The sequence below is a fragment of the Rattus rattus genome, chromosome 5, assembly GCF_011064425.1.
Source record: "Rattus rattus isolate New Zealand chromosome 5, Rrattus_CSIRO_v1, whole genome shotgun sequence".
NCBI classification, from domain to species: Eukaryota; Metazoa; Chordata; class Mammalia; order Rodentia; family Muridae; genus Rattus; species Rattus rattus.
In genome coordinates this window covers 65,916,546-65,944,329 of record NC_046158.1, presented here as the reverse complement: position 1 = coordinate 65,944,329, position 27,784 = coordinate 65,916,546, and the positions used below count along the sequence as shown (strand labels likewise).

General features: G+C 39.9%; 1 protein-coding gene across 8 annotated transcripts in view; it reads right to left on the bottom strand.

The window, feature by feature from the left end:
* Positions 1-27,784, bottom strand: part of Ambra1 (autophagy and beclin 1 regulator 1) — a 188,797-nt gene that overhangs the window by 118,460 nt on the left and 42,553 nt on the right. For 5 of the 8 annotated variants that reach the window (XM_032903707.1, XM_032903706.1, XM_032903710.1 and 2 more), the window contains one exon: positions 25,843-27,299. In XM_032903707.1, coding sequence (XP_032759598.1) covers positions 25,843-27,299 — 1,457 coding nt within the window. The remainder of the gene's footprint in view (positions 1-25,842; positions 27,300-27,784) is intronic. The other 3 variants (XM_032903712.1, XM_032903713.1, XM_032903714.1) reach the window with 1 other exon arrangement.

The following is a 27,784-nucleotide window of genomic DNA, read 5'->3' as shown; positions in this document are numbered from 1 at the left end:
GAGATCAAGAGAGTCAATCCAGATGGGCAACACTTCTTCACATATATAAATCACTGATCAAACAAATTCTCTGCAAGGAATAAAAATAGGTTTGACCAATTGGAGTGTATTAAAGGATGAACCAGAGATATGAGATAAACAGACATTACCACTCGCATGCCTAGGATCCTCAAAGCATTCTCCATCCCAGTACCAACTATGTGCAGGAGAAGGGATGGAAAATGGCATGAGTAAGTGGACCAGGGTAGCAGCTGTGCTCTACCTTCTGCTCTGGCACACACAAATATAATCTGACTTAATAATCTATCACACAATTTGATAATATGAAATCAGGAAGGACTGAAGGTTCAGTAAAATTTGTTCAAGTTTAAAGTTGCCATTTCCTTTTGACCTGTAATCTCAATGTAGAAATATTTTATAGAGCCACCAAAACTCTGACACAAACAAACAAACAAACCCTCTTTTCTCTAACAGCTAGCCTACTTTATCTTCCGTACCAGTAGTGGCTAAGTGAAGAACAAGGGCCATGATACCTTGAATTACTGGAGATCAGGAAGAAAACACTTTAATTTGTGCTTTATGTGTAGCCATGTGTGTAAATTACACAAGGGCTACTTAAAAGCCTTTCACCAATAACAACATGCTTTTTAAAAAGCCCAAAGGCCACTTCTCTATCAAACAAATGTGAGATGATTCAATATTTTTTTAAAAACTTAACAAATATAAAAATATGAATATAACAATAATCAACCATAAAAGAATAATCAATTCAGATATAGGTCCAACAAAAGAGAATAATATAACAGATGTGACAAAATGCAAACATTTAGAGAATGTAAGCAAAGAGCATTTGAGAATTCTTTTATTGTTTTTGCAATTTTTCTGCCTATTAAAATTATTTTATTGTTTTTTGTTTTGTTTTTTTTTGTTTTTTTTTTTTGGTTCTTTTTTTTCGGAGCTGGGGACCGAACCCAGGGCCTTGCACTTCCTAGGTAAGCGCTCTACCGCTGAGCTAAATCCCCAGCTAAAATTATTTTAAAATAAAATAAAAGTCACCTGTGATATCCCACCAATGTAAGTAAGACTGAGGCCAAGAAGGCTGCCATGAGCAGCCTGAGCCTTGGTGTTTGAAACCCTGTCAAATAAAATACATTAAAAGTGGTACAGATCTGTGATCCCAGCACTTACAAGGCTGAGGCAGGAGAACTGCTGCTGAATTCAAAGGCCAGGCTGGGCTTCTGAGTGGGAATCTTTGTCAAAAAAACAAAACAAAACAAAACAAAACAAAACAACAAAAAACACCCTGCAAGACAGTGTATTCCTTTAATTCCAGCACTCAGGAGACAGAGGTAGGAGGATCTTCTTGTGTTTAAAGCCATCCTGATCTACATGGCTAGCTCCAGACAGCCAGAAATACATAGGAAGACCTTGTCTCAAAACAATAAAGCAAAGAAACCCAGCCCCCAGCCCCCACCCCCAAACACAGAAAACCACAAGTGATGAGTATGATGGTACATGCATAATAATTCCAGCATTCAGAGGGGGAACTTAAAAGGATCAGGGAGGGGGAGCAAGACCCATCATGGCTACAGAGTAAGTCTAAGAACAGCCTGGCCTATATGGGACCCTGTCTCAAAACCAAAACAACAAATTAAAATAGCCAATATCCAAGGGTCTGAGGACGTGGCTCAGACATGACTAGGAGTAAAGGTACTTGCCATCAAGCCTGGCAAATGAGTTTAATCCCCAGGACCCATGTGGTAGATGAAGAAAACTGACTCACAAATTGTCCTGTAACCTCCACAGATGTGAAGTGACATGTGTATGCACACATACAGCACACAAATAACTGTAATAAGAAAATTAAATCCAATATTTAAAAATCTTTTAAATCTTTAGAAGTTTTAGGAAAATCTAAAAGGAAAAGAGGTAGCATTTTCAAATTAAGTATCATTTTAAACTTTTTAAAAGTTTACCTTTATTTTTTAAAAGTTTACTTCTTTATGTGTAAAGGTGGTTTGTCTGCATGTAATTCTATGTATCATATGTGTTGCCTGAAGAAGCCAGAAGACAGCATCAGATCCCCTAGAAATGGAGTTATAGAGAGCTGTTAGCCACCATATAGGTGGCTAGGATTTGAACCAGGGTCCAGTGCTTTTAACTGCTAAGCTATCTCTCCAGCTTCTATTTCTATTTTTTAATTATATGTATGAATGCATGTCACTGTAAGGTATATACACATGGGTGCAAGTGCCCCTAAAAGTGAGACGAGGACATTGAATACCCTGGGGCTGGGGTTTAGGACCTCATAACCAAGCTATCCAATATGGTTAGTAAGAATAGAATTCAGATTCTCTGTCAGAGCAGTAAATGATCTTAACCACTAAGCCATCTTTCCAGCTCCTAAAAAAGATTTTTGTTGTTGTTATTATTTTGTTTTTTAAGAAAGGAAAAATGTAACCCCTCTCTATATAACCCTGTCTCTCTAGGAACTCACAGAGAGCTGTCTCTGCCTTCCAAGTGCTATTAAAAGCATGTACCACCATGTCTAGCTTAAAATTTTTCTTTAAAACAGAAAACTACCCTAGGCTCTGAGTTGAGCTTTTTAAATAAAGTTTTATCATATATATCAGATATATATGATATATATGATATATACATACACTGATCATTTTTGCACCTAATATATATAAAATCTGCAGCTGTTTTGGAGGTAGGAACCAAGGCAGAGTTGAATAATACTGAGAGAAACAATGCCTAAAATATTAACTACCTCTGAAGAAGCCCTTTGAAAGAAAAGCTCTCCTACTTCTATTCCAAAATACATACTTACATAAAATTCCTTGAAAGACAGCCTGGCAAGGTAATTCTAGCTACTCCTTTTGTTAGATACCAAAAGTTAGAGACCAGGGGTTGGGGATTTAGCTCAGTGGTAGAGCGCTTGCCTAGCAAGCGCAAGGCCCTGGTTCGGTCCCCAGCTCCAAAAAAAAAAAAAAAAAGAAAAAAAAAAAAAAGTTAGAGACCAGCCTGGGCAACATAACAAGATCCTGGATGTAGGGTGGGGGATGTGATTGGAGGATACACCTCACCGTGTGTGGGATGGGGACACTGTGATGCTGACTATGTGAATGAGAAAGAGTAGGACTGCAGGACAGGGCTTAATAACTTTAGGTGTTCTAACTGCACCTCACCGAATAATACAAGATTATTAAGCTCTGCAGAGGGCACAAGTCAAATTGTAAAGTTCCTGACATTTTATACGAATGTTCTTTCTGATTAGTATTATGAGTAATATTTTCAATAGGTTCTCAGTTTCACACGATGTTTGATAATAAGGAAAACTAAACAATAAAAGAAAGCTCTGAAGTCAAATGTGGTCTAGGAGTATGAGACAGATCATCCAGAAGACAAAAAGAACCGTCAGGTGGATCTGGTGGCACATGTCTAGACTTCCAGCACCTGGGAGGTGGAAGGAGGAGGATCACCTTCAGCTTAGTACAAGTTGGATACCAGCCTGGGCCACAAGAGACCTCATCTTAAAAACAAAAGAATACCAAAACAACAAACTTTCACTTTAATTTTAATAAACACTAAAATTTGAGAAGCAGGAAGTCTGACGTAGTCTAGCAATGACAACAACATCTTTACTAAACAACTACAGCCTGCAGACCTGGTTGTCAGATTACAGAGAAAGCCAATATCCTAAAACAACAAACATTTTCAGACCTTCCCCAATCAGTGCAAACATCAAGTGTCAGAGCTACACAGCCTCTGCAGACAGAAGAGCTCACTGGTGCCTAGTGCCTTACAAGGACAATTTTCTTGCCCTGTTTGTGTGGTATTTACTGTTTAAATTCAGGAGCCAAATGCAAACCAATAGCCTCCTCACATTTAAATGCTGTAGCATGACATAGAAAGTTTGCAATGGGGATTGGGGATTTGGCTCAGTGGTAGAGCGCCCTGGGTTCAGTCCTCAGCTCCAGAAAAAAAAAAAAAAGTTTGCAATGAAATTTCCCTTTCCTTTTAGATATTCTATTCAGATATTTTCACACTTTCGATCTCAGAACTCCTTCAAAGCCATGGGGCCACTAAACAACTTTTTTTTAAAATAGGAGATCTACTGATACTTAAAACCTTCCTTATTTCAAATTATAAATGGCAAGAGTGCATACATTCAATTAGTGATATAACCACATTACATGCCATATAGTCTAGGAAGCTCCACTGTTCCTCTGTGAAAGAATTTAGTGAAAAGTCAAAGGACATCTCAACATTCAGAAGAGCTTCTAGACTTCTGCTGGAATTCCTGACCATACTTTGAGAACCCCTGTTACAGATAAACTATACACTACTGCCCATAAAAATCCTTCAAAACTCACATATCTAGCTCCTCCTGCCAAAAGTTCACTCTCTTAAGAGGTGGTAACTCTCTTAAGAGACAGAGATCTCGGGGTTGGGGATTTAGCTCAGTGGTAGGGGGCTTGCCTAGCAAGCGCAAGGCCCTGGGTTCGGTCCTTAGCTCCGGTAAAAAAAAAAAAAAAAAGAGTGAGACAGAGATCTCCTGGGGGAGGGCAGAGAAGTGAACACTTTTCATTCCAGCATTTGGTAGACTGAAGTGGAGCCAGTTAGATTTCTGTGATTCAAGACCAGCCTGGTCCATATTGCAAGCTCCAGGCCAGCCAGAGCTACATAAACAGGCTCTCTTTAAAACAAAAACAAAACAACAACAACAACAACAAAAGCCAGACCTTCTCCCTGTGATTATTTATAAACATGTCTGTGTCTGCTTTTAGACTTACAAGCTACATAAAAGCTTGTATTGGTTCCAAATCATCTTTTTATCTTCATCAAAATCCACATCCTAATTAACATGTAATAGGAGACAAATAAATATCTAAGCTTATGAATCAGCAGGCAGTCTAACTAAACTGGGAAGAGTAAGTCAGGAAGCATATCCGATTGTTCTTTACTGACCCCATGAGTCTCAAACAAGGATGTGTAATGTCAAAAAATGCACACTAAAAAAATTCTTGAAGGAAGGTTTTTAGAAACTGCCTACATCATCCTTTGCCCTTTTGGTCACTTAAAGCACTCAGGTTAAAGTGCTGACACAATTGTCCTAACATATATAAGAAGCCTGGTCCCTTGAAGGTTCATTAAATCATGAAGTCAGAGGCTGGCTTCTTGCCTAGGAAATAACCATTGTTACTCTTAGACTATATGTTCCCAAGAGACTTCATAAAAAAACAGGGCAATGTTTGGAGGGAATAAAGGGGCAGTGGGTCAAAGAATTTTGCATGTAATGTTGCTTGCTAAATTTCTTAATCTTGCTCTGCAAGCCCCAGATTTGTCTCAGCGCATGCCCAGGAAGGGAGATGACAAGTCTTTATTCTTTGTAAAAAAAAAATAATTGTGTGTTCTGAAATGACACCTCTATTATGATTTCCAAGTTGACATCTCTGATTTAAAGAAGAGGCATCAAAGCCTCCCTATTTCACACACTAGCAATTATCATTTAAGTTATCCAGCGATAGGCATTCATCTGATCACTGTAGGGCCCTGTAGTTCTAAGGGTGCACTCAGAGTACAGGGTGCAGATGCCAACAGAACCCGATAGACATCCTGTCCCTGCTGTGAGGTGGTCCAAATCAGGACCACAGCTAAAAGGGTAACATGGGTAGGGGTAGTGTGGGAAGGCAACCAGACATACAACAGAAAGAGCTCATAATGTCTGTGGAATGGGACAGTTTTATTTTACTATGTTCAAGCAAACCAGGACACACAAAACAATGCCTTTTACCAGAAAAGCACAAAAAAAGTCTTTAGCAAACATTACTGTATTCTGCAATACCTCTAGACAGTGAATGACTGACAGTGAAATGTCAGAGCACAAGGTAATCCAGCACAAATTCTGTACCTAATATGCAAACATGACTAAAGTCAGCCAGACCCCTTTGGGAACATTTGACCCCCTAACTCTTTGATAGCTAGCTATTTTTCATATCTTTGTTATAAATCCACCACATATTATAATTATGAAACTTCAATTTTTAATAAAAATCACTTTTGTCTACATCTAACTCAAAGGTATAAGCTGATCTATACAATGTCTCTGGGAAACTGGGGAGGTCTGTTCACAGGCCCTAGACCAGTTTTGGAATCAGGAATTTAAATCAGAGACTTTTTCACTAGATGTTACCGAAGAGCAGATCTGTGAAAATGACCTAATACACAGCTAGGCCTCACACACATATCTCACAAGCTGCAGCTGGAATATACGTTATTTATTAGGTAACATATACACTGAGGGAGGGGCAGTGCATCCTAACTTGTTCCCCTAAAGTCATAAAATGATTTACAGAATTCCACAACTATGACTTCTGTGTTAACTTGATCCAGATAAATCCTAAAAGTCTACCCCCATTAATTCTGTAAAGAACATGTTGACAGAACCAATACCAAGAAACATGTAACTATCTCCTAAGCTAGTTTTTCACAACTTTATTGCTAAACTGAAAACTTAAAAACACTTGACTAAGGCCAGTCATTAAAAGTAACAGCCACTGGGTGGCACCTTTAGTTCAGCATTCAGGATGCAGAGGCAAGAGGATCTTTGTGAGTTCCAGGACATCCAGGGCCACACAAAAAAACCCTTTCTTGGAAAACAAACAAACAAACAAAAAAACCAAAAACAAAACCCAAAAACCAAAACAAAACAACAGCAACAAAAGGAGTGACAACCAGGGTTGGAGAAGTGGCTCAGCAGTTAAGAGCATTTTATGCTCTTCTAGAAGACCTGAGTTTCATTCCCACGTGGTGGCTTACAACGGCCTATAACTGCAGTTTCAAGGGGATCCAATACTGTCTTCCTTCCTTCATGGGCACCAGGCATGCACATGCTGCACAGATATACTTGCAGGCAAACACCCATATACATAAAATACAGTGATAAAACTTTTTTAGAAAAAAAACCAAAACACAACAGACTTTGATTTGACCTTCACATAGTAAAAATACTATATAATAGGAAGTAAAATCTTAGAGCCCAAACCAGAAAGCAAGGCAAGGAAGTAAACAGAGCCTTACAAGAGATGGAGAAGAAAGCAGAGTAAGCTTGGTTTTATTAACCATCACAAGGGCAGCTTTTTCAGCTCACATCTTCATGTACCAAGTTTCTTAAGCTATAGAAATGGATAAGACTCCAGCAGGGTCTCAATAGTCCATGGTTAGTTCTTGAACTAACACAGAGCTGGGAGTACAAGCAACTTTTTGTATCGGAGGTTCTGACTGCTTCTCTTGGTGACAGTTGACTTTGCTGATCTGCCTCTGGGGATGTGCTACTTGTCCTTCCACCCTGTTCTTGATTAACAACCACATTAATCCGGACTCAGCATCTGAGAATCCACTGGAATAATTTTTCTACCATTTCCCTCTGTCTAGACAACATGAAATTGTCATAAGTGACACCTCAAGTACAATTAGTAGAGAAACTGCAATTTCCACTCTCCTCCTCCGTTCCCCAAAAGAACTGCACATTAACGTCCTCCACCATGTCAATCACACCACCCTGATGAAAATTAACTCTGAGGAGTCTGGAAGCCATTTCGTTTCCAGCTTGCTAAAGATTTTGTAGCCCCCGATATAATTAGAACATGTAAATTGCTTTCTTTTTACTAGCACTAATGGCTATAATTGAAGTGATCAGAATGTCTACTGAATGGATACCTGTGTAAAAAAAAAAAAAGATTCCTCATAAATACCACTTTATCCAGCTGCATTTTATTTAAGAAAATCACAAACAAAAGAGAAAAGACAAAGTGGGGGCAATGAAAGGCATGGAGCCACCAGTGCCCGGGCTTCTGTAACTACCTTCAGAAGCCACTTTGAAGCCACTGCCAGTTCCTTTCAAGATGCCTCATTAAGACAGCAGACAGATCAAAGGACCACAAATCATGAAATACACTTTATCAGTGTTTTCTGGAGGAGGGTTCCCCAGGGGACACTTGACGATTTCTAGAGACATTTTTGGTAGTGGCAACTGGTTTGGGGGAGTGTTACTTATGTAACAGCAGGAATACTACTGAACACCCTTCAAGGCATGAGACAGCCTCCCACAATGAAGGGTTATCTAACCCAAATGGCAAGAGGGCTGTTGTTGCTAAACCTCCTTGACATACTTTAATGGTCTGAGTTTAAGCAACAGAAATTCTAAATACAAAAATGGGTAGAGATCTGGGATCCAAGTTTCAGAATTAGGCAGACTGCAGCTTAAGATACATCCTGTATCACCATCTCTTAGGCTACGCAACCTAGAGTTTATTCTTGTTTTCCACATTTGATGGGAAATCCCCATCTCATAAATGTTTATGATGAGTTAAGAACACATGTAAGTCTGGAATGTAGCTCAAGATAGAATATGATTGAGTCTAGCGTGAACGAGGCCCTGGGTTTGATATCCAACATAAAATAAACAATATTAGTTGGGGATTTAGCTCAGTGGTAGAGCGCTTGCCTAGCAAGCACAAGACCCTGTTCAGTCCCCAGCTCCAAAAAAAAAAAAAAAAAAAAAAAAAAGAATATTAAGCAAACGGTCACTATGTAGTCCAATATTCAGCCATTATTTTTTACTCCTTTGTATTGCAACTACTATATAAAGGAATATAAAATACATTGCTCATTCAACTCATCAGGTCTAAAGGGGGTTTTGTCAGAAGATATTTGAAGATTAATACTATAAAAACTTAATATAGGTACATAAATCACACAGACCACATCCAAATAAGATGCTTATAAGAGCAGTCCATCCAACCACTAATACACACTATAAATACTAAGATTTTTGCTACTGGTTATGTAAATATCAGTACAACTGGAGTATATCTTATCTAAAATGCCTAGAACTAGAAATGTTCCTATTTTTGGAGGTTTGCAGATTTAGGAATATTTGCATAGAATATAGGTTAAAGAATCTCAGATCTGAGACTTGTCCTTAATCACAGAAAATCAGAGGCAAGGAGATCTCAAGTTCAAGGCCAAGTTGGTCTACAAGGAGAATTCCCATACAGCCAGGGCCACAGAGAAACATTGTTTCAAACCACCCCAATCCCTAAAATCTCAAATCTTAATTATGAAATTTTTGCTGTCTTTTTTTTTCTGAGACATGTTTCCCTAGGTAGTTCAGGTTGACCTTTGGCTCAAGATACTCCAGGATCCTCCAAAAATACATTAAAACAAAGAAATGTGGTGCCAAATACATATCTATAAACACACACACACACACACACACACACAAACTTCGAACAAAGAAGAAAGTTAGCTAGAGACAGTGGCCTGGAGAAGACACTTCAGAGTATGTGAAAGTGAACCAGGACTCAGTACTAAATGCATAGGTAGTCCAGTGGTTCTCAACTTGTGGGTCAAACCCTTACATAGGTCACCTATGGAAAACACAGATAGTTACATTATGATTCACAATAGTAGCAAAATTATAGTTATGAAGTAGTAGCAAAAGTAATTTTATGATTGGAAATCAACACAACATGAAGTCTTAAAGGGTCACATCATTAAGAAGATTGAGAACCACTGTCCTACTCTATACTTAGATCCAAACAGCACTACACAAAGACCTATAAGCAACTAAGGAAAGCTAAAAGCAGGAGAGGTAGAAGACCCCAGTTGGTTGTCCCAGTGCCAAATAGCCATCCCTGAAAATATACACATAAGTAACATTATATGGACTGAGTTATATTTAGAAAAAAATTAGATATACATATATACACATATGCATGCAATAACAATTAGTGGGGAAAAGGCATGAATTTAAAGGAGAGTAATGAGGGTTATATGGGAGGGGTTAAACAGAGTAAAGGGAAGGGAGAAATGTAATTATAAGATCAGAAAAATAAATGGCAAATTAATATAACATATTTTTTTTAAGATTTATTTTTATTTATATGAGTACACTGTAGCTGTCTTCAGACACACTGGAAGAAGGCATCGGATCCCCTTATAGATGGTTGTGAGCCACCATGTAGTTGCTGGGAATTGAACTCAGGACCTCTGGAAGAGCAGTCACTGCTCTTAACCGCTGAGCCATCTCTCCAGCCCAATATAACATATTTTTAAAATTAAGAAAAGTTAAAAAGGAAGTGGTGAGGGAGAGAGTTCAAAGGGTAAAGTACTTGCCACACAATATGGGGATCTGAGTTTGATCCACCAGAGTCCATGTATTTTTGTTTAAAAAAAAACAAAAAACTGTACAGGACAGTGTACACCTTTAATCCCTGACTTGGAGTTGTCAAGACAAGAAGATCCCTAGGGCTCAGTGGCTAGCTAATCTAACTGACTCAAGCTCTATGTTCAGTGAGACACTCCACATCAAAAAGTAAAGGTGGAGAACAACTGACATCTGAAATCAACTTTTGGCTTCCATACACAAAAAATAAAAATTAAGAACATTCTCAATATTAGGTATAACACAACATAGATAAACCTTAAAAGTATGATGTTAGCCAAAATAAAGCCAAGCAAAATAGACAATTGCTATACTTATAAGAATTACATTAGATACTAGGCATCATAATACAGGCATACAATCCCAAGTAAAAAAGACTGAGGATTAGAAATTCTAGGCCCTCTTAGGCTATAAAATAAGATCCTGTTTCAAACACAGATATATTGTAGCAGGGATATAACTCTATGGTAGAGTACTTGACTAGCATATATGATTCCCTCCCTAGGTTCAACCTTCACCACTGAAAAAACAATGTATGTGTATGTATAATCTAATCAGACTCAGGAAACACAAGGAAGCTAGTAGTTGCCAGAGACTTCTAGAGTATAGAATTCAATCAGGCAAGAAGAAACACTTCAAGATTATTAAACAAGACAGGCCCAGTGGTTCAGCCTTGTGATCTCAGCTATTCAAGAGGGGTTAAAGAAAGATCACAAATTCAAGGACAGCCTGAGCAACTTTAGGAGACACTACTTCAAAATGAAAAGCTGGGGCCAGTGAGGGGACTCTGCAGGTAAAGGGGCTAAGCTAAGCCCGATAGGACCTAACTCAGGTGCTAACCTGAGTTTTTCCCTAAGACTCACTTGATGGAAGGAGGGGCTGATTCCCAAAGTTGTCCTCTGACTTCCAAATATGCATTACCACAGCACCCTTGCCTCAATCAAATTAACAGCCAGGCAGAAGTGGTGAACACCTTAATCTCAGCACTTGGGAAGCTAGCAGCAAGTGGATCTTTGAGTTTGAAGCCAGCTGGGTCAAGAAGTGAGTTCCTACACAGTAAAACTCTGTCCCCCAAAACCAAATAAATAAGAGTTGTTTTAAGAAGAAAAACTGCAGCTAGCATGGTGGTGAACATTTTAACCCCAGCACTGGAGAGGTAGAGGCAGAGGCAGGCAGATCTCTGAATCTGAGGCCAGGACAACCAGGGCTACACACAGTAACCTTGTCTGGAAAAAATAAAAAATTAACAAAATTAACATAAAGAGCTGGAGAGATTGCTCAGTGGTTAGTGGCACTGACCGATCATTCAGGGGATGCAGGTTCAATTCCCAGCACTCATATGGAGGCTAACAACTATCTACAACTCCACTTTCAGAGGATTCTAGCTTCCTTGAGCAAAATATGCATATATTTACAGACATATATGCAGACACCATACACATAAAATAAAATAAAATAAAATATGCACAAAATACACATAAAATACCTATACACATAAAATAAAAAATCTTTTTTAAAAAAAGTACAACAAGGGTTAGGGCTATAGCTTGGTGTTAAGAGTGCAGAGCATGTGCAAGGCTTTGATTTTAATCCCAGTACCATCTTAATCAATCAAAGATGTACATATAGCAATGAGCATATAGCTAATATTGTATAATATACTTGAAAGTTTGTTGAGGATAATCTGTCACATAAGGGAGTGGTGGTTCTATCTGCCACCACGACAAAAAGAAACTGATAACAAGCTACCTTACACAGGCAAAATGAAGAAAAAGGACAGCAGAGAAGGCAGCTGCAGAAGCTGAGGTACTTATGTGATCATGTAGAAAAGAAAAAGGAGAGAGGCAGAAAGATTCATGCTCACATGCAGCAAAGGGAAAGGGTATGGTGTCAACAAGTTCAACCATCAATGACAAGGTCATAATTTCAGCCTTTAGAGTCTTTTATTAATACAATTTTCTACTTTTGTTCTCATTTGATTTTAATTTCCTGGCTAACAACCAAATCAAGTGCCCATCCCTCTATCAAGTGTGATCCGTTCATAAGGAGAGAAAGATTTTATATAGTCCACTCACATAGTCCAAATGAAGGTAGTTCTCATTCTATGTAACTTCACAAAATGGAGAACTGCTCACTTAAGTGAGCCCCATCCAGGAAGTCAGTTTGGAACCCCCCTTCTTTCCCCTCTGGAAACAAAGGAGGAGTCTGTTAATTGTTGCTATTAAAAAATCAGGCAGTTTCTTAGGTGAGAGGGCTGTCAGCATGTCAGCTCATAACCAGCAGGGAAGCCTCTATGGCTCAATTAGGTAGGATAGATCTTATAGAAGCAAGAGTCTAATGTCCAGTGCCTCCCTCTGGCAAAACTGCATGGGGAAGCACATAGAAAATGCTATTTCTACCCCTAATCATTAATAAAATGCAATGATCTCACCAAAACAGGTACATTTATAAGTCCAGCACTGGGCAGTATAGACAAGAAAATCAAAGTCATCTTCAGATACACAGAAGTTCTGAGACTAGCCTAGGTTTTTTGAGCTTGTCAAAAAAAAAACAAAACAGGAGTACAGAGGGAGAAGGGTAGAGAGAGGGAGGGAAAGAAAGTCTATGCTTTCCCCCAGCACCCCTGTAATTTTGGGGGAGGAGGTAAGGCAGCAGTATGGAAACTGCAAGGCTGAGGCAGGTATTCCTGCAGCACTAGTACTGCAGATACAGAGGGAAGAGGATCACAAGTTGAGGGTCTCCTAGTCAACACATGGAATTAGTTCAAAGCCTGTCTTCACTCTATAGCAAGACTCAAAACACCCAGAAGAAAGAATCTTTTTTTTTTTCTTTTTTCTTTTTTTCGGAGCTGGGGACCGAACCCAGGGCCTTGTGCTTGCTAGGCTAGCGCTCTACCACTGAGCTAAATCCCCAACCCTGAAAGAATCTTTGTCTTGGCTTGAGGAATAACTATTTAATTGCTGCTGAATATTCAGTGGGGATGCATATTATTAGTATTACCATATTTTATGGGTTTTTTTTTTCCTTCCAACAAAATCTAGAAATCTAGATTTAGGTGTGAACCTGAAAATTTTAGAAACATCTTATGGGCCAGATCTACTTGAAGACTGTCATCTCCAGATTAATTTAACAGGCCCCCTCCCTGAAGCAGCATCTGTTTACACAAACATCATAAGGGATGAGCAAAAGGACTAGAGAGGCAGCTCCATGGTTAGGGCGGGACTCTTACAGAGAAACAGAGATCCATTTCCACTCCCTACACCGGGCAGCTCACAGTCTGGGGTAACTCCAGTCTCAGGGAAATTGGCATCTCTGGACCTCATAGGCACAGGGCATGCACACAAAATTGTTTGTTTTTTAAAGAAGTAAACATGAGATGTACTGGAACACACACACACACACACACACACACACACACACACACACACACACACACACACACACACATACACACACACATGAGTAATCCAGAAGGGGAAACTATTGCATAGCTCTGTTGGACTGAGGCCCATTACAATAGGCAAAATATATTATGCAAACAGAATTCCTTATATCTGGTGTTATTGTCTTGAAACACACTCAAATGTATCCTTTAGAAGATTTCTCTGAATAGACAATAGGGAGGAGGACCAAAAGGGGGGATGGGGGGGGTGAATACATGGGAAGTTTCTCTCTGTATTTACAGCACACATACAAATTTTACCACAGTCTCCTTGAAACTCCAATCCCTTGAGCTGACAGAACGATTACATCTTTTCACAGTTTGGTATGCACACAAAGCACATGGCCTGCTCTACCCCATTCAGCCTCAGAGAAGCAAGAGAAATAATTTAGCTTGGCCTTACCGGGTGCTGATTTGACCTTCAGTGAGAGAAGGGTTGTTTGTCAGGCATACCCCCTGGAAGACCTGGAGGTCATCCTTTCTAAACTGCCTCACTGACACAAAGTGCCCAAAACAACCTTAGCAAGGCTAGATGACTGCTTCAAGGTAGAAAATATAAGAAGCAAGCAATTCCCAATTACAGATACCTGTTGTTTGTGGAGGTTTCTGTGTGTAGCCCTGGCTGTCCTGGAATTCACTCTGTAGACCAGGTTATCCTCAAATTAAGACATACACCTGCCTGTGCCTCCAGAATGCTGGTACTGAAGGCGTGTCCTACCACATACGACTCTTATGCACCTCTTAACCATTGAAAAGTCTCACAGGAGGTGCTGCTGGGGATGCAGCCCAGTGAGTAGGAGTATTGGGAAACTGAAGAAGCTGAAGTCGGATCTTTCAGTCTGGGAAACATAGAAACCCTGTTACATCATTCTCTCTCCCCTCCACCCCCTGTGTGTGTGCCGTGTGCCGTGTGTGTGTGTGTGTGTGTGTGTGTGTGTGTGTGTGTGTGTGTGTGAGTGAGAGAGAGAGAGAGAGAGAGAGAGATACAAAACAAAAAATTCTTACCACCTACAAAACCCAAAATATTTACCTTGTCAATGTTTATCTTATCCTGTATAGAAAGTTTGCCAACCCTAATGTGAAAGAAGAAAAATGATCACACCTAGAATTCAGACTGACTGGAAGACAGATATAGTCTTCAGATATAGACAGAGCATCTGCTTAGCAAACAGGGCTGTGGGATCAATTGCCAGCATTTGTCCAAGAAGAGTAAGCTGGTACATACCTGTAACCCTAAAAAACAGAAGGACATCTAGCTGGCTAGGTTTTTTCTCAAAACACTAAACCTTAAAGTAGGTAAACAGAAAAAGAAAGAAAGAGTAACATCAAATTATATCTCTCCCTCTACCTATTCTTACATTCATATTACCAAAGATCTTGCATTGCGTTGCCTACCTAGTCTAGGACCACTCACTGTCTTATAATTAACAAACAGCTGCCTGGGTATTCACAGTCGTTTCGTAAGACAAGGACTGTATGGTCTGATGTCAGAGATGTTAGGGTTTTCTCCTGTGAGCATGCGAGTACGGAAAGTACACAACACCTGGATCTAGATCAACAGGAGTCTTTTTCAAGATGTTTCTGAAAATCCAAAGACGGGAGAATTTACCTCTGTGAAACTTCAGACTCTAGGACAAAAAGCAAAATTATGTGTAATGATCTTTGAAATTATGTTCAATAAAACAGGAAAGAGGGAATATTTTAGGTCATCTTAAAACTAGTAATAATAAGCACTCTATAATTAATTATCACTCGCCACTAATAGTTAAAATTATTGGCCCTGGCAATTCCACTTCCAGAAATTTAACTTTCAGAAACATATACATGAACATACAAAAAATCCAGATCACATCATAAGGAACAACTAACTACGGCTAGAACACTGTATCACTGTTAAACTATCAAACATGGAAAGATGCCTGGTACAGTATGAGAACTAAGTAACCAATGAAGAACTGTTGGTCTATACAGAGGACAAATGGGTGACACAGGGTTGTTCAGTTATCTTCAGCACTGGCTTCACAGAGAACTTCATTTTCTATAACAACAGCACATTTCTGAAAAGTTTCAATGTTTTTAACAAGTAAATCTATGTTAGTTCTATAAGTAAGAAAAACCCAGGCATTTCCATTTATGAAGCTTTGCTCTGTATAAATTTTCCAAGCTCTCCCTTTTGCATATTTATAATAATACATCTTCTGATTTGGGGATTGTGGGGGAGCACTGTTGAAGATGATTGATTCTCTCATTCATCCATTCAGATGCCCTTCCTACACACATTCAAAACCTTTTTTTTCTTTTTCTTTTTCTTTTTCTTCTCGCTCTAGTATTGGGGATTAAACTCAAAGCTTTCCACATGCTGGACAAGTGTGATACAACAGTGCTATTCTGACAGTTGGTAACTCTGGCCTACTGACTTTCACCAGTCTTTTTTTTTTTTTCTTTTCTTTCCTTTTTTTCGGAGTTGGGGATTGAACCCAGGGCCTTGCACTTGTTAGGCAAGCGCTCTACCACTGAGCTAAATCCCCATCCCCGACTTTCACCAGTCCTAAGGCACAAAATAATCTCTAAGTGTGTGAGTTAGCATAATTTACATTATCTCACTCTTTGGTCTATTCTCCACCAGCAGCCAAATAATCTTTTAGGACTATGATAAAACATTTGTAAAACATGTAAGGGGCCTTCGGATCAATCCCCAGCACCACCCAAAAATAACAACAATTATGCCAGATCTTTGATATATACAATCATTCCAATCTGATGACTTATCAGATAAACGGGTAAAATCCTTTAAAAGGCTTAGAGTCTATATAACAACCCTGTCACCTCTCCAGCAGCATCTCCTACTGAATAGGGAGATTTCTTAGGTACGCTGAATTTGTCCATTTCCTTATGATACTCCAACTCCCAATGTTGACAGTTTGTTCCTACAATTCCCAGAGGACACTGCTCAAATGCTACCCTATCGTACTTCCTCTAATTACCATAATTTAGACTGTAACCACACCCACATACCCTACAACTTTTTATGTGTGTCCATTTTCTCCATAGAAGTTGTCACCATCTAGCAATCTAGATACTTTTTCAAATTGTCTTTCTCCCACTAGAATAAAACTCTATGCTGATACTTAAAGAGTACTTGGTAACAGTAACTGTTAGTAAATATTAACCAAATAATATTAACCCTGAACACATATGATCTCATCAATTAATTAAATGCACGGTTAACTGAATAGATTAATCACAAAGTATTTTGCAAGCCTGTCATTTTCGGTTATAAGAGCCAAAGTTACACAGGAGAGGAAGGCTTAGAAATTCTTCTAAGGCCTGGGTTTAGCTTTCTTTGGCTTCCCTTTGTGTCTCATAAACTACACTGCTTAATTATACCATAGGTTTTGTTTCTTTTCTATTTTCTAATACCTGGTTCTCATTTTCATCATTTGTTCACAAATGAAATTTTCTTGGTTGACCAATCCCTCTCTATTCTTTGTCCCAAAATGCCAAGATTCTGAGTACTAATTTAAAACTTTATTGTACTTTGAGTAACAAGGACCACAAATTCACAGGTTGTTTTTAGAAGTAACTAGCCAACCTTCTGTATTCTTAGAGATTAAACAAAAAGTTTATATAAGGATTCTGCATCCTCAAAAGAAAATAACTACAACCAGAACCTAGAATTATCTTGACAGATGGCTCAGTGGTTGGTAAAGGCACTTGCGACCAAAGCTGATGGCTTGGTTCAATCCCTGGGACCCGTACAGTTTTGTTTTTTTTAAAGATGGGCATGGGTACACAATATACAGAGATACACAACACAGGAAGAGATCCTGGGTTTTATTCCCAACACTACAAAAAATAAAATAAATAAAACAAGACAAAATAACATCACTATAATGATGCTTAGAACCTCTTCCTGCCAAAAAGTATAGACTTTCTCAAACCCTGAACAGTCTATGTCTGAGCAAATCCAGTACTTTCCACAAAAACTAGAAGAAAAATAAAATATCAACAGGAAACCAAATCATTACACATCTAATTTTGATTATTCACACTTGAACTTCATCAAGGATAACTTTATTGAGACCACATACAATCCTCACAGTGGTTGCTCCAAGCAGTTGCGGGTGTGATCATACTTAACATCATCTATCTGTTTGTTTTGAGACAGAGTTTCATGTAGTCCAAGCTGACCATCAAAGGATAACACTGAACTTCCTGTTTTTACCTCCCAATGGCTAGGATTACAGGCATATACTACCACAACTGGTTTACTCAGTGCTGGGGATACAACCCAGGGCTTCGTGAATGCTAGGCAAGCACTCTACTGAGTTCTATTCTAGCTGTTCGCAGATATTTCTTCAAACAGAAAAAAGTGGAAGACAAGGGAAGGGGAATCATGACCTCAAGGCCAGCCTTAAGCAGTTTTGAGCCCAGAGTGGGGTACCTAAGACTCTGTCCCAAAACTATTACAATAAAAATAATATGATACAATAGAGCCTTTAACCTCTCTTACTAAAAAGGGCAAGCAAGGCCACAGGCATATACTCAAAATCCCTAGGGAGGCTAACAGAGTAGGACAGCATGGGCTACATGGTGAATTTAAGGACAGCCTAAGCAAATTAGCAAGAGCATCTCAAAACTTAATACACTTTCTTTTTTTTTTAAATGTTTTAATTTATTTTATGTATGTGAATACACTATCAGACACACCAGAAGAGGGCATTGAATCCCATCAAAGATGGTTGTGAGCCACCATGTGGTTGCTGGGAATTGAACTCAGGACCTCTGGAAGAGTAGTCAGTGCTTTTAACCACTGAGCCATCTCTCCAGTCCCTTAACACACTTGCTAAACAAGCCTAATAACCTGAGTAAGCCATGGAATCCACGTAAGTGCAGGAAATAATAGACTCCACACATCTGTCCTCTGACCTCTGACCTTCGCAAGCTTACCATTCACAGCTCATGTGCCTCCCCATCAAACATGCACATACAATAATAACATAAAAATAATTACATTAATTAATCAACAAAAAGGCTGGAGATGAATGAAGCTCAGTGGTTGAGTACCTGCCTAGTACACTGAAGTTCAATGACTAATATCACACACACACACACACACACACACACACCAGGGAAAGAAGTATCTAATACCCAAGCAGCAAAAAGGAAGAAGTGATTAGTAATTATCTGGAGCAGTCAGGGTAGGTTTCTCAAAGGAATTTCTCCAACCCTATCCTCTCCCCCCCCTGTGTGTGTGTGTGTGTGTGTGTGTGTGTGTGTGTGTGTGTGTGTGTGTGTGTGTATGTGTGTGTGTGATATGTATAAGTAGTAGAGCTTGTGTCCTATGGGGCACATGCATGTGATGGAGGTCAGAGGATAACTTTTGAGTCACTTTTCTTCTTTGCGCATTCTGAGGACATCAGGTTATCAGGTTTGCATGGCTTTTACCTGACATATCTTACCAGCTTTGTACAACTAGGTTCTGAATAACATGTTGTGAAGATTCTCCATCTAAAGAAGTTGTCTGTTACAGTCTGAAAGTGAGATAAGTGTCCTCAGCTGGTCCTTGGATTTGAATAGTTGGTGCCTATCTAATAACCTTCTAGGACCTTCTAGACCTCTGGCTGACCTAGGACCTGATAGGGTAAGGCCCTGCTCCAGTTCTGGTCCAAGTTGTTTGCTCCCTGATGCGCACCATCTAATAACCAGCTGTTGCATACCTAATACCACCACAGAATGTGGCCTGCTATGTCTTCCCCACCGTGAGGGTTTGGTTTGCCAAAATAAAGCTTTTGTCCTTCAAGTTCTGTCAGTCACTTAACAGTGACAAGAACAGTTAAGATAGGTCAATGGCACAGAAAAAAAAATAGTTAGACTCCTTTCTAAATAAGGCAAAACCTGTACTCGCCTAATTTCTAGGTTGTTTTCACCCTCTTTTAGATTTATAATTAGTTCAAATATCTATTTATTTCCTTCCAGATAACAGTGTTTGGGCTGAAGGCTCCCTGGAAAATGCCAATGTGACTGACTGGAGCTGAGTGGCTTACAGAACTTCAAGGGCCTTCAGCCTAAAAACTCCACAAAGGAACTTCTTATAAAAGTCTAAAAAACTTGAAAATCCAATGAGAGCACCCAACTCTAACCTTTGATGTTTTAGACTAAATTTTAATGCTAAGGCCATCACTACACTTCGTGGTCTTTATGTGTCATCAAAGAAAAGTAAAGATCAAAAGCATAAGTTCTCAGAACCCAACCTTTTGTTTTTACAACAGGGTCTTCGAGGGGCTAGGGATGCAGCTCTGTGGTAGTGTTTAACCACCGTTCACTAAGCCTGTGTTTGATCCCAGCACTATACAAACTGGGATTGGTGGCACACAACCATAATACAAGTACTTGGAGAGACAGACAACAGAAAAATCAGAAATTCAATATCCTCAGAATACATTAAGAGTTCAAGGCCAGCCTGGGCTATGTGAGATCCCATCTATAAACAAACAAGTAAAAGAAAGGATGTCCTCTTCAGGACCTGGGAGTTCAAATTTGACCTCCGCTCTTAGTGTCTCTTTGCTCAGTATGCATGAGACCCCAGGACGAATTCCTAGCATTGAAGGAAAGGAAAGAAACAGGGAAGGTTGGACTAATAACTCTGGATTCCTTCTAATTTCGAAATACCATTTCAACCAATCATCATGACACGTGCTTCTAATTCCAGCATTTGGGAAGCAGAAATATATGAATTATCTGTGAGTTCCAGGCCCAGCCAGAGCTAAGTAGTAAGACCCTGTCTCAAAAAATAAATAGCATTTAAAAAGTCAAAAGTCCTCACAATGCCCTGATAGTCTCCTAGACCAAAAAAAAAAAAAAAAAAAACAGTTTCTGATGTTTCTGAGAGTGAGACAAAAAGCCTGCCACCCAAGGTGTAAGGCTGACTCAGACTACATAAACAGCTTGCATTCCTCTGCCCACAAGAAAAAGGAGACACCCTATGAGCTGATTACTACCACTCAGCAGCACAGAACTCTACTGGAATACAGATGTGCTCAGTAATACATTTGCACACACAATTATCCCTGTAGTGCCAAGACAGCAAAACTTATTTCCATAGCCCATCTCTCATTAGGAGAGCAAAGAACAAAACCCTCAACCTTCAAATACAATCACCTTTTATGAATTCCATGCATTTAGCAACAACAGTCACCTATAAAAATGGTCTTCTGTTGTATGATTCTACCTCCTACACAAACCATAAGAACACCTTTTTCTTCCCTGCCAGGCAAGTCCAGCAGTAACAGCAACCCCACAGTGACATCTGCTGGAAAATAGAAGCATGAGCTAGCTCACCAGGTAGATATAATGGCATCTTTAGAAGGTAGTTTAACTGAGAATTAGTTAGCATAGGTTTCATTTGTAATTTACAACAGAATGCAGGCATTCAATTTGTAAGTATGGACCCACTTCAATATTGTACACTTAAAATATCTCACAAAATGCAACATTTTTGAGCCAGCTTTCAGTCCCCATAGTATACTGTATTCTAACTCAAAAATAATTCCATAAAAAATATCAATGCCATTTTAAAATGAGAAGTATGCATTATTTGTATATATATCTTGAAAGAAAAAATGTAATTTATCACAAGAAAACAGACTATACACTGTGTGTGTGTGTGTGTGTGTGTGTGTGTGTACTTTCTGTCCCTCAGTGCTGGGGACAGGGCCTCAACACACTATGCAGGTTTTCTACTACTACTGAACTGCACTCTCAGCCCTACAACCTGCATTTTTAAAAGCTTAACATCATTTAAGTCACAACACAAACTATTTTTTAATTACTAGGAGAAAAGAAAATATTAAAACAAAAATTCCTGAAAACCCTTAAGATCTCTAGGGCTTTAAAAACCTATTGAAGGAACAGCAAGATGCTTCAGTTGGTAAAAGTGATACCAATCCTGGACCAGTCTAGGACCAAGAAGGTAGAAGGATAGAACCAACTCCCAAAAACTGTCCTCTGACTTTCATATGTGTGCTATGACACATATGCAATCTACCCTCCACATACACATCACAAATAAGTGTAATAAAAAAAAATAACCCAGGCATTATAGCACATACCTATGTTTAAGACCAGCCTAGGTTTCAAATCAAGCTCATGTCTCAAAACATTTTTTTAAAAGAGGGCTATCAACGTTAATGTCAAGATGGCTCAATGGGGAAAAGCATTTTTGGTAGCCAGAGGTCAATCCCTGGAACTCATATGAAGGTGGAAAGAAAATGAACTACGTAGAGTTCTCCTCTGACCTCCACACATTGCACTGTGGCAAGTTCAACATTTTAATTTTTAAAAAATTATAATTAATATTTTATGAGTGCAATATGGTAGTTACTAGTCATATCCATCTACTTATATCTAAAGTAATAAAAATTAAAATTAGTTCTGCAGATACTAACAGCTACATTTCCATTCCTCAGTGGTTACATGTACTCATAGTTATTACAGTTGCAAGCACAAATACAGAACATTTTCATCAACACAGAAAGTTTCACTGAATAGCCTTGTTTCTAGAAACTTTATTTATAGACAAAAATACACACTATGTGGGTTGGGGTAGTAGATAGCGATACAGGTAAATGGAGGGAAAACAAAAAGGCACTTAGCTAATGACTGATGATTTTTTAAAGTAAAGTGAGATACACAGGAATTTTTCTATTATTCTTTTCATTTTTATTTTGGAAGAATTCCATGATTAAAATTTTAAATGAGAGGGATAGAGAGATGGCTCAACTGTTAAGAGCACTGACTGCTCTTCCAGAGGTCCTGAATTCAATTCCCAGCAACCACATGGTGGCTCACAACCATTTGTAATGGGATGTAATGCCTTATTCTGGTGTGTCTGAAGAGAGCAACAGGGTCTGAAGAGAACAACAATGTACTCACATACATTAAATAAATAAATCTTTAAAAAATAAAAAAAAAGTTAAATGAGACAAACAGAAGTATTTCACTTTAAAACTGTTATCAGAACAGTGAAATTCTGTCTCCAAAACAACAGTAACCAAAAAAAAAAAAATTACATTTAAAAATATAATAAATAAATGAGTAAACTAAAACTAAGGTTCATGTGGCTGGAGATGGCTCACTGGCTAAAAGGTACTTGCCACCAAGCCTGATGACCTAAGTTTGATGCCCTGGGCCCTACAGATAGAAGTTATCCTCTGCCTCTGACTTCCACATGAGAACACACACATGTATGCAACACCTACATGAAAATGAACACAAAAAATAAAAATAAAATGAGAGGAGCTGGAAGGTGGCTTAGCAATTAAGAGCACATGATCTTGCCAAGGACTCAGGTTCGACTCCTAGCATCCACGCAGCGGCTCACAACTATATGTAACTCCAGTTCCAGGTGATCTAATGTTCTCTTCTGATGTCTGTGGGTACCAGGCACACACATAGTATAACACACACATGCAGGCAAACATATAATTAAATAATCTAAAATAGCAGTACGAGGGTTATCATAAGGAATACGGCATGAGCTGACAGCTGGACAAAGCTTTAGAGATGTAGTCCAGAGTTTAAGTCTTCACTCTGACTTTTTCCTTTCTGTTGGCTGGTTGGTTGGTTGGTTGGGATGTAGGTGCATTCATATGTGTGTCAGTACAGATGTCTGCACCCAGAAGCCAGATGAGCACACTCCAAGCCCTGCCCTACTGCTTTCTACCTTAGTTGTTTCAAATGGGGTTCTCACTGGACCGGAAACTCAGAGTTCCATCTAGGTCGGTCAGTAAGGCCCCTAAAATCATGATGAGGTTAGTGGCATAGGTGCCATATGTAGCTTTTTATATGAGTGTTAGGAATTTGAATTCAAATTCTCATACTCACATATGTGTTCTTAGCCACCTCCCAAGCTCCTGTCCTAGTGTACTGACTGCTCTAAGGGATTCACTTAATGCAAAATGTGAAATTTAATACCTATATTGCACAGAGCTGTTGTCACACAGCATGTTCTATCCCCTGCTTTCTTCAATCACCTCAGAGTGAGAGTATGACACAGTGAGCCCTCATTAACTGTTATCTCTGTATACAGGGTTTATTCTAGGCCATTTGGGCATTACGCAGGACACCACATGAGAAGTACTGTTAAAGATGGACAAATGCTGACTAAAGGCTTGGCTATTTTGGAGGCACAAAATGAAAAGCTTCTAATGTCAAGTATTTGAAGACAGTTGTCTCCTGATTGCCTTTAATAAATTTTGAGTACCACAACATGCCAGGCACTGTGCTGGACGCCTTCCTGCTTTTCAAGAACAGAGTCCCAGGCTCCTGATATGAACCCTTAAGCAAAGGTAATATTCCAAGCAAGAAATCCAGAGCTGTTCCCAAGAACAGGCATCATTCACTCAGGCACAGAAACAATCTTATTACTCTATTTCTGATGTTCAGTCCACTATTCCTCATGCATTATATTTTTCTCCTTGAGAACATGCTATTACCTTAAAAGAAAAAGGTCTTTCCTTCTCCAAGTCTTACCAACATTTCATTATTGAACATTATATAACTTTTTGGGATAATAGCTCCCTCTTATTAAAAATAAACTAATTTTTTTATTGTTTTTGCTTAGACTCCATTTTAGCATCAGTAGTGCACAAAGAAGCACCAGATTGGAGATGGCGAGAAGGCTAAGCAGGTTAAGAGTACTTGCCACCATGCCTGACGTCCTGATGACCCCAGGATCTCTACAAGGCATAAGAAGATAGTCAATTCCTGAAAACTGCCCTCTGATCGCTATACATGTGTCATGACACACACCAACCCAATGTATACAATAAATAAAGATGTGATTTTTTTAAAAAGTAGTACCAGATCATCTACACTTGTGACAGATTTCATGTAAATATGTCTTGCCTCCCTAGTAAAAGGGTATACTCCAATGGGCACAGTGCCTAGCACAGTGCTGGAAAAACTATAACCATTCTACTAGTGTTTACTGACTAGATGCTAAAGCATCCTCCAAAAATAACACATATATGATGTGCACAATCTATATTCCCACCCTAGCTTCTGTCAGAAAAACTTCAGTTGCTTCAGCAGAGGATATAATGTAGAGCAATATGCTGCTTGGCACCAATGTTCTGGGAATTGGTGATTATGCTAGACTTGACCTTTACATAATCACAGAAAGAAGTCCCTAATAAATCAAGACAGAAGTGCACATAGCCATTCACGGAACATGCGGTGGGTAGTTTATTACTCCCACTCTGTTTCTCTCATGAGAACTGTCTCGGATGCCAATCTACGTGTAGAAAGGTCTTCCTTCCTTGAATTCTTTTCTCCCATCCCAAGATAATAGTCATCTGGAAGGTCCATTCAAAGAATTTTGGGTATGGAAGTATATTTATAAGGCTTTGAGTTTAATCTCCACCACCATCAAAACCAACCAACCAATCAAACAAAAACCCTAAATGAGCAGCCCAGAAACTGTCAAAAAACATAAGTTTGGTAAATTAACAAAACAAAAACAACGGGGTTGGGGATTTAGCTCAGTGGTAGAGCGCTTGCATAGCAAGCGCAAGGCCCTGGGTTCGGTCCCCAGCTCCGAAAAAACAAAAAAACAAAAAAACAAAAAAACAAAAAAACAAAAAACAAAACACTGTCCTTGATGTACATATATTCATATATGGAATTCTTCAGCCATGTATTGAACTGGAGTTGTTCAAAGCAATGTATTCAAAGACTAGCTGGCACGAAATGCTGAGCGAAGTATCTCTCTGCACTCTAGGTGTTTTTGAAATCCTCACTGTAAACCGGCCTTCGGAACACACGCTTCTCAACACCTAATCCTATATCTACGATATAGAAGGTGAGGCAAAGAAAGTCAGTGATTTTATCTCCTCATGCCTCTGTAACCCAGTCAACATGTCCCTTTCAAGGCTAAACCAGAGCTTTGGGCTTAGGAAAAAATAAACTGTACAACATTTGACTCACATCACTAGGCCTGATGCTATCCCTACCACCGAAGTAAGATTTCCCAAGAAAATGCAAGATCAGAAGCAGATGCATGGGTCCCAGACACTTTATATAAGGTCACAACACCACTGAGACTGAAGGATAATGGGTGTTAAGAAGAGACAGGGAGGCAGAGCAGAGAACAGTAGCTGCTTACCTCCTCAGGGAGTCTTCCTCAGAGCTTTCCTCAGGCATATCTTGATGTAAGGCCTCCTGTGATACAGTTCCAGATCTGCTGGACTGGGTATAAATTCGTTCCCAATGGCCGGTCTCCTGGTTAAAGGCCACCCCCACAGTCCTCTCCTCTTGTGAACTAGCAGAACTGCTCAACTCCAGCCTGCTGGAGCTAGGCATTTGGCCCTCAGTCCGCTCAAGAGGTGGTAGTTGGTTGCCACTCGGTGGCATGCCCTCAAAAGTAGTGGAGACATGCCAGGAAGAGCTAGCCTCACCGGATGAGTAGTTAGGTGTGGTTCTTTCCCAACGAAGGGTATCATTGTTGAAGGTTAGAAGATTATGGCAAGCACGGCATCGATTAAGGTGGCCCCGAGAAAGGTTGGAGTTGTTCTCACTGCTGTGTGGGGTAGGCTGATGGGAAGGACCTGGTCTCTCAGATTCAATATTATTGTTGAGCATTTCCTGGGCCTGTTGGGTCTGGGGAGTTTCCCCACTCAGGCTCTGATCCAGCTCCTGCAGCCTGTCATACTCCAAAAAGAAGCGTCTCAGGTCACACTGAAGCTCATGGCGAATGTTGCCTGAGTTGTTTTGGCTGGAACCATTCCCTCCATCTGACTCAGTTGCCAACCCTGATGATGGAAAACCCCTCCCTTCTGTGGCTGAAGTATACACAGATGCCTGAGAGCCACCTTCCTGCTGTCTCAGTACAGAAAGCAAACTCACTGAGGAGGCACTGGTCCTCGGTGGGGGCATAGATTCTACCTCAGAACGTGAGTTCAGAGTGAGTACTGTCCGGGTCCACTCAGAACCTGTCAGCCCAGGGGCTAGTTCTCTGTGATACCTAGATGGGTGGCTGGACAGTGGGCCCCCCAAAGAGCGACGGGTAGGACCCAGACTGAGGTTGCGGAGCGTGTTGCCCGCAGTGCTGCTCTGGACTGTACTGAAGGCAGACGGCCGGTTCAGGAGGCCCTGGTCCTGCTGCGTTGATGAAGCCTGCTCCGGGGGATGGAAGGGCTCGGTCTGTACAAAAGAAAAGGAAGGGGTAGTAGCTCTGGCAGAAGCAGGGGGGACACTGTCCTGGTGTGGCAAGAGGGAAGGAACTCGAGTGCCAGCACAGCGGCTGCAAAGGCACAGGATCCCAGGGTGCTGGCAGCACTCAACTGTGGTGGGGTAACTGACCCGCTGTCGGAGTCTGATGTAAGCGGAAGTCCTGGGACGCTCCGTGGAGGGCTGAGGGGGAGGCGGTGGGGGTGAGGGGGTAGCAGAATCTTGTACTGTGCTTTGCTCTCCCACCTGGATGCCAGAGGAGCGGGAGGACAGCATATGCAGGAAATTGTGGAGGAGGGGTGTCCGGCGAACTGGCTGTGATTGCAGGAGGGCACGCTGACGGTAATGAGATAATTCTGTTCCATCTATAGGGATTTCTGGTTCATCATCACCCTGAACATGGACCAGCAGGAGGAGAGAGTAGAGCACAACAGTTAGTTAGACCCTCCAAACAAATCAAGAGAAACTTAAAGTTGACTGATAATCATCCAAGAAGAACCACCTCCATGGATAAGCAAAAACTCTCTCCCCATAAGGTAATGAAAACTGGCTTCAGATTCAAAACCATCATATGGTATTAAATTATCCATTTCCAATTGGCAACATATCTAAATGAGTACATCTGGCCAAACAATTATTGTCTAAAAGGTATCTCTGTGACATAGAAGCAGTAAGGGAAAACAAAATGTTAACCAGCCAGAGGCACACAAGTGACAAGCATGATGAAGACAAGTTATTTCCTTTAATTATTTTAGGTTTATTTATATTTTATTTTATGTCTGAGTTGTTTTTGCCTGCATGTACTTATGTGCACCACATACATGTCTGGTGCCTATGAAGGTCAGAAGGAATCAGATACCATAGAACTGAAGTGAACT